General features: G+C 36.7%; 1 protein-coding gene across 1 annotated transcript; it reads left to right on the top strand.

Moving 5' to 3' along the window:
* The first annotated feature begins 4,713 nt into the window (after positions 1–4,713).
* LOC115712289 (protein terminal ear1) lies at positions 4,714–8,307 on the top strand. Its single transcript, XM_030640550.2, has 5 exons — positions 4,714–5,829; positions 6,111–6,771; positions 6,866–7,000; positions 7,115–7,256; positions 7,436–8,307. Exons 1-5 carry the CDS (start codon positions 4,998–5,000, stop codon positions 7,805–7,807), a joined length of 2,142 nt encoding a protein of 713 aa, XP_030496410.2. The 5' UTR covers positions 4,714–4,997; the 3' UTR covers positions 7,808–8,307.
* Positions 8,308–8,573: the final 266 nt, after the last annotated feature.

Genomic DNA, 8,573 nt, shown 5'->3' with positions numbered 1-8,573 from the left:
TGCAGACTTTGCTGGAGGGAAGAATTTAGACAGAAATTTTGTTGCTAAGTCTGTCCATGTTGCTATAGAATTTGGTGGCAAGGAGATCAACCAACTCTTGGCTCGCTCTCTCAGTGAGAATGGAAACAATCTCAGTCGAATGGCATCATCGCTAACTCCATTAACCTTAAAAGTTTCACAAAGTTCCATGAAGTTAGAGAGATGCAAATTAGGATCTTCAGAAGGGAGACCACCAAACTGAACTGAAGACTGCACCATTTGAAGGATGGCAGGCTTAATCTCGAAATTGTTTGCATCCACTGCCGGTGGCCTGATACATGACTGCACTCCCGTCAGAGTAGGGAGAATGTAATCTCTCAAGCTACGGCCATTAGCTTGATCTTCCACGGCACCTCCATTATTACCGTTATTACCCCCATTGTTTCCAGCATTATTGTTCACATTGGCAGCCATGATCTCTGATGTTTCGGCGATTCTTTGAAACTCTTTCTTGCCTCTTGTTCTTTCGATTCCTCCTGCAAGTTTTCTCGATTTCAGGATCAACTGGTAATATGACTGTTTTTCCTTGACGGCGCATGCACTTAGGATTCCTGAAATAGATCAAAAAAATTATTGCAAGAAAAAGGTTAGAAAAATCAGCAAGAGAAAATATACCAAAGTAGAAGTTAGTATAATTTTTATGTAATATTAATCTTTAACAATTCCCCGGCAACGGCGCCAAAAACTTGTTGCTATATTTTATTAATACTACGCAAGTATACGCAATCAAGTAGTAAATCTCACACAGGTGAGGTCGATCCCACAGGGAATTGGATTAAATACCACTAAACTATACTTATAATTCTATCTGGCGGATCAAAAGTAATTATGATTTAAAAATAGTAAAGTATGAAAGTAATTCAGAAAACTTAATAACACAATTGAAAGTTGAGCAAGATGAGATAATAGGGAGGAGAATCCTGTTGTTGTTTACCCAAATCGTTAATGCTTAATTACTATCCTATTCTTGAAGTGAATGACAGATTATGAAATAACCTAGCTCCTTTCAGATCTTCTAGATTCTAAATCACATGTTATCTAATTAATTCCTTAATTAAACCAACATGAAATCAGCATTAAGTAATAATCTACTCGTCACATAAGTCATGTGAATACTTTCGTTTCACATAGAACATCGATTATCTTAATTTTAGCATTCTCAATTCTCACTTTTCAGATTTTGAATTGAGATCATAGAACATGCACAAGGTGATCAATCTTAAACATGAAATTAAACACAAATTAAGATAATTTCACAAACAAGAATGGAGGAATGGCAATTAAACATTAACTAGGCAAAACATTAATCAACAATCATCATCCTCCCTAAATGGGAAATTTAGTTCAGAAATAAATCCATAACCATTCCTATGACAATATTCAACATAAATAAATTAAAGAGGAATAGAGAAAGAAACTGTTGGTGGATGAATTCTGGGTCTTCACTTTGATTTTCTCTGCTCTTCCTGCCTCTTTCTGCTGTGTTTTAGGGTTCCAAATCGCCTCCTTGACTTCCAATCGCAGTTTTCTATTTATAATTGAAATTTAGGGTTCGATGGACGAAAATGCCCCTGGTCCGTACGGGATCTCGCCGCGGCCAAGCTTCCTCTCGCCGCGGCTAGAAATCGCCAAATTTGGGTGCTCTCTGTATCTCGTAACTCGCCGCGGCGAGCCTCTTCATCGCCGCGGCGACTGACGCCTTGCTAAACTTCGAGATCTAGCCGCGGCCAAGTTGTGTTTAGCCGCGGCCAGATATGCACAATTGCTCAAAAATTGAGTTTTCTTCGGCTCAGCACGTCTTTTAACGAATTTCTGCACCCGAGACCTCTTTTATTCCAAAGAACCTGAAAACATAGAAAACAAGCGTAATTCCGTCCCAACACAGCTAAAAACGCACATAAATTGGATCCAAAACATAGGCTAAAAATAGCCTAACACTTTACTTTAACTAATGTTCTGGAAAGAACATAGCATTTCTCCAAATGCAAGTAAACTCTTGTTGTAGATTATCATATCAGTAAAACTCTGTGTCTGATAAATCTAGGAAACTTTATTCACATAGTCATGTTTACTTTCCAATGTGATGACAACACAATAAACAGGATCAAGTATGTGGAAAGGGTTTAAGATGAATTTATAAATCAAATAGACAAGCAATTGATAAAGTGAACCAAAACATACACAAATGAATGAAAAATACTTCTGTTTCTTTATTGATGTTAAATAAAATAGATTACATTGAAATGGAGTTTTATTTAGGGCATAAAACCCAATACATAGGCAGTGCAACCAAAGATTCTTACGTGATTTAATTTTGAAGTAGTGCCATGCAACTTTTCATAGGGTGTTTTTAGGTCAATGACTATACTAGGAATCCTATTGATCAAGTAACATGCAGTAACAAGAACTTCCCCCAATAGATTTTCCTTAAACCACAACTAATCAGCAAACATTTGACTTTATTTAACAAAGTCATATTCATTCTCTCAGCAACACCATTTTGTTGAGGTGTGTGCTTTACAGTTCGATGTCTAACAATTCCATACTCAGAATAGAGGAAACCAAATTCAATGTTAATAAATTCTAAGCTATTATCTATTCTAAGCACTTTCAGTTTCTTATCATACTAATTTTTCACCTCAGTTTTCTATTCTTCGAATTTTTTCTAAACATTCATTCTTGGTTTTTAAGCAAGTAAACCCATAAATGCCTACTGAAATCATCTACAATAAATAGAAAGTAGTGTTTACCTGAGTGTGTTCCACCTTAGTTCTTTTATTTTTTTTCCTTATTCATTTGAAACACCCTAATTCTTACTCACTCCACAACCACTACCACGCCACCTCCATTAACACCACCACCATCACACAACGATCACAACTATTCTCACTGTCACTACTACCATCACACCACAATCACTACAATTACCACCACTATAAATATCTTTTCTAAACCACCACAGCCACACCACTGAAACCACCCCCACCACAATTACACCATCACCACCGTAGTTACTGCAATAACCACTATCACTATTATAATTTTCAAATCTATATAAATACCTATAAAATATAAAATAAATAAAATTCAGAAAATAAATCTTAGATCTATTTTTTTTTACTGAATATCAGATTTAAGATTTAAGATGTACACTATTGTGATGGAGAGTGACAGAACATGACTTACCACAAGTTCGATTGAAAGTGTCGTCAGAGCTCGGAAGAAGTAGGCGTCATCAAGGCTAGAGAAGAAATGGGTGTCGCAAACAGTGGCAGAGGGAAGGGGGGCATGTGGGGTCATTTGCCCTCCTTCAACTTTTTGTTCATACAAATTTTTAGGTATTTTACATTTTGACCTTATAATTATTTTTTTATCTATATCCTTACATATATTTATATTTGTCCCCATACAATTTATACTTTTTATTTTTATCTCACATACTTTTATTTGTATTCTTATGAAATTTATATTTTTTACTTTTATTCTTACATTATTTATTTTTATTCTCACATAATTTGTATTTTTTTAATAAAAATTATATATTTTATTTATGCTTCATATTTTTTTTTTGCGCCCACTTAAATATTTGACTACCTCTGCCACTGGTCGCAAGTTTGGGGATGGAACGGGCGTCGCAAATCTAGGGTAAAGTAGGCATTGTTTGGGCTAGGGAGGGGTGGGCACTGTTAGAGAGAGAGAGAGAGATACGATTTAGGGATGGTTGGGTAATTCGTGTACTTCCATTGTTGTAGTAGGGGAGTCTGAGTAATTGGTTTAAAAAAAAAACAAGAAGAAGATGTGGTGGTGGTATCTCAAATGAAGAAGAAAAGAAGATGAAAGAAAATGAAAAAAGAAAAACAAAACAAGAAGAATTAGATGAAAATAGAAAAAATATATGAACCATTAAAATTTGTTACGTAAGCAATTTACGATAGTACTTAATTGAAATTTTTAGATAAAAATATAAAGAGCTAAATGAAATAAAAATTTAGTAGAATATCAAAATATGAAAAAATACACCAATATAGGAGAATTTCCTATAGAGATATTGAAAAAAGAAATGAAAATAGATTTACTTCACCTACCCAAGCCCAAAAATAAAAGAATACACCAATATAGGAGAATTTCCTATAGAGATATTGAAAAAAGAAAATGAAAATAGATTTATTAGAAAATAGAAGAAGGAGAAGAGACGGGAGGAGGAGTCGATGGGACAAAAGAATTAATAGAGACACTACACACTCACACATAACACTAAACACAAATAAAGCATAGGCGAGTAGTCAAAACCACACACATGAAAAAGTACCAAAACCCACCCAGACTCGCAGAGCAATTATTACCCATCCCCGTTTTTAGCAATTTAATTAATTATTCAAATTATAAAACTATTCCCATATTTAATCGAACGTACCATATTCATCCAATCAGCCACGTGTACCATCCTTAACAACAAGGCCCCATCTGAAAGATGGCCCCCACCGATCAAATCCCACCTCCTCCTCTTCACCACTCTCCACTACTATGATACCAAAATATATAACCCCAATTTTGTTTCTCTTTTTTATTATCTCTCAAAATAAAAAAATAAGGACACAAGGGTATTTTCGTAAATAGATGGCGAAGGACATTTTTAGCAACTTTTGCTTGAAATGAAAGTTGAGAGAAAGAAAAACACCCAAACCCATTTGTGCCTTTTCCTTTCTTTTCTTTTGTTCTAGAGAGAGAGAGAGAGAAAGAGTTAGAGAGAGAAAGCATGTACTACTGCTCTCTGCTACTACTATGGAACTTCACTAGCGCCGGAGAAAGAAACCAATCTCTATAAAACGCTATAACTTACAACACACCATCACTTCATTATCTCTGTTATTCGCCGGTAAACCACTTTTTTACGTACCCTTTCTTTTTTCGGCACACTACTGGTTTTCCGGCGGTATTTCGAAACAAAAATTTAGACTATGGCTGAACACCGGTTTCCCGGAAACCTGGACCCGAAGGCAGAAGAGTTCAGACCTAGAAACCCTAGCACAAACCCAACAAACCAGGTACTCTTGTTCCCGCCACCGCCACCACCACCACCACTTCCGCAGGTTTATTATCCGTACACATCTCCATACCATCATCATCATCATCCACACATGGGGGAAGTACAAGTGTTACCTTACGGTGACGGAAGCATGGGTTACCCGCAGTTCTCTTCTTGTGCTCCGGCAGCGTACGTTAGCGCCGAGTCGGCGGTGGGACCGACTGCAGTGACTGTGCGAGTCCCGGCACCTGCCACGTCAGCTATATCGACTCGGGCGATTTTACTGAGCTCTGTACCGTGTGAAGTGAGCGAGTCGATTGTGAGGAGGGAATTGGAAGCGTTTGGGGAAGTTAGAGGGGTTCAAATGGAGAGACTCTATGATGGAATCGTGACCGTTCATTTCTATGACCTTAGACATGCAGAGAACGCTTTGAGGGAGATTAGGGACCAGCACATGCAACAACAGACCAGGCTTCGAGATTACCATTTCATGATCAGTAGTAGTAATAATACTACTACTAATACTAATATACGGAATTCTGGGTTTGAAGAGCTCAATTGGGCAACCTCATCACTACTACTCTCTCCTCCCCCAATTCCCCCACCGGCGCCTGGACTCATAGCTGGTCGTCCTGTTTGGGCTCAGTTCGTTATTCCGACCACTAACTCCGTCCAAGATGGTTACAACCAAGGAACCATAGTAATTTTCAATTTGGACTCAGAGATCACCGCCTCTATACTCCAAGACATCTTTCAAGCTTTTGGTACGAACTTTCTTTTTTATTTTTAACATAAAACAATAATAATAACTTGGTCGCTTTTAATATATCCTCTAAATCTTTTAAAACACTTGAAAAAATGATATGTATGTCTTGTTTTTTATATGTCGGAATCTATATTATTTAGACTTTGAATTTGGTTTGAGGGGTCTATTGTGGGGTTATTAATTTTTTTATTTTTTTATTTTTTTTTCATTTCTCATATAATAAAAATGATTTGATGGGTCTCTTTCGATTGTTTTTTTTTTCTTTCTTTCTTAATAAAGGTCCCATAAAAGAATTAAGAGAAACTCCTTCGAAGAAGCACCAAAAGTTCGTAGAGTTTTTTGATATAAGAGATGCAGCTAAGGCTCTTATGGAAATGAACGGTAGAGAAATTAACGGCAAACAAATAGTAATTGAATTCAGTCGTCCCGGCGGTGGCCACAGTCGGAAGTTTATTAACTCCTTAACCACCACTACTACTCATCATCACAAGTATTCGCCGCCGGTAGCTCGAAAACTCGGCAATATACCACCGCGTGCTTACGCTGCTCAAGCTCAATTCCCAGTCAGGAAGGGAAACTCTAACAAGGGTTGTTCAAGTAGTAAAATGGGTTCTGATAATGTATGTGTTAATGGAGGAGTGGCAACTGATCGGGATAGGGAATCTCACGGCGGAGGGGCTGTTCTCAAGAGGCTTTCGAGGAAAACCCATAACAGTATTAACACGCAGCAGCTACTTCCGTCGTCTTCTCCTCCGCCGGCTGTAGTGCAGTCTCAACAACAGATTCCGGTGACGGTGCTGAGGAGTCGTTCTAGAAAAGGAATGAAACAGGGAAAGAAGTTTGATTCGCGGTTCTTGATTAGTGAAGAAGCTATGACGGAATCGAATTGCAGAGATACCAGAACTACTGTAATGATAAAAAACATACCGAACAAGTACAGGTTGGTCATTCTCTCTATTCTCTCTCTCTCTCTCACTATTTTTTTTAGTATTTTTATATAAAAATATTAATATAATTTATTTTTATAATTACAGTCAAAAGCTGCTATTGAACATGTTGGATAACCACTGTATCCACTGCAACGAACAGATTGCTAATGAAGACCACGGCGGCGGGAACGAGCAACCCTTTTCTTCTTACGATTTCGTATACCTTCCTATTGATTTCAAGTTATGATCTTTGCCTTAATTTCTTTAATCTTTGCATAAATAAGACAAAACCCAGAAAAAGTTACATTGATATTGATGATTAATTCTTTGTATTTTATGTTAATGTATGTATAGTAACAAGTGCAATGTTGGATATGGGTTCGTGAACATGACTTCCCCGGAGGCAACATGGAGATTATACAAGGCATTTCATCTTCAACATTGGGAAGTATTCAACTCAAGAAAGATCTGTGAAGTTACCTATGCTAGAGTACAGGTATTGAATATTAAGATGATGATGATGATTATGAAAGTCTTATAAAAGTCTCTTTTTTTCTTTTGAGTTATAATTTATTTACTTTTTATGTTATAAAAGACAAAAGATTTCTTTATCTTTCATCTTTTCTTTTCAAGAGAAAATATATGTATATATAAATGAATTAAAAATAAATGAAGGGATTGGAGGCATTGAAAGAGCACTTCAAGAACTCAAAGTTCCCATGCGAAATGGACCACTATTTGCCAGTGGTGTTCTCTCCTCCTCGAGATGGGAAGCTACTGACGGAGCCACTTGCAATCGCTGGCCAAACAACAAACAATAATAATAATAAGACATCATCACAACTCATTCCCATTGGCCACGACGATGATCACGATCATGATCATAAGATATTGGACGGTCATGATCATGAGGAGGTGTCTGATGATCAAGACGAAGAAGACTTGGACTTTGTTGCCGTCGCTGGTGACCAGCTGTCGCTGAACAGTACCGGCTGTAGTAGCAGTCAAAACGGCGGCGTAGAGAGTGATGATGACGTTGATGAATGACCCAAAAATGATATCTTTCATTATCAAGAAAGACAGGCAGTGAAGTATATTTATGCTTAAATGAAGTGTGTATGTGTGTGTGTGAAGAAAAACCCTTTTACAAGAAAGAAAAGAGTATTATATAATATAAAATTATCCCTATCAAATCTCACTCATTATATGGATATATATCTCTGCCTGGCTGCCAGCCAAACCTAATACTCAACCAATGGGGTTATCTTTGAGCTCCGAGCCCTTGTCTCTTCAACCCTCTCCCCCTACAAGTCTAGCCTCATTTCTCATTATGATCACAACAAGCCCAAGGCACACCATACAATCTCTCCCTTTCTTTCTCTCTTGTCTTTATCTTTCTTACAGGTTATGCTCAGATCACGGTTATATATTTTGTTTAATGGGGTTTTATTATCATATTTCATTGTTGTTTCCATAGTCTTTTTCTTTTTTGGGTTGAGAACTCTTGTACTAATTAACAAATATATATATATTTCTTTTGGTTTTCTTTGGTTCTGTATTAAAATTAAAATGTACAATAGACAAAGAAAAAATTAAAAAAAAAAAGTTGGTATTATAGTAGAAGTAGTAGTGGTTTTACTATTGCAATATTTGAATGTTCAAAAAGGACAGAGTAAAGGTGTATATAGAGCTAGTGAAAAACCCAATGGTTAAAACGATGTCACTATATATATGTGTATATATATTTATATATTTATACGGCGTTTATATATGCTATATGGAGAGCTGGCTTTGGAAGGGGTCTCTTTGCTGT

The sequence above is a fragment of the Cannabis sativa genome, chromosome 4 (assembly GCF_029168945.1).
Source record: "Cannabis sativa cultivar Pink pepper isolate KNU-18-1 chromosome 4, ASM2916894v1, whole genome shotgun sequence".
Classification (NCBI taxonomy): Eukaryota; Viridiplantae; Streptophyta; class Magnoliopsida; order Rosales; family Cannabaceae; genus Cannabis; species Cannabis sativa.
This window is presented reverse-complemented; position numbering and strand designations above follow the sequence as displayed.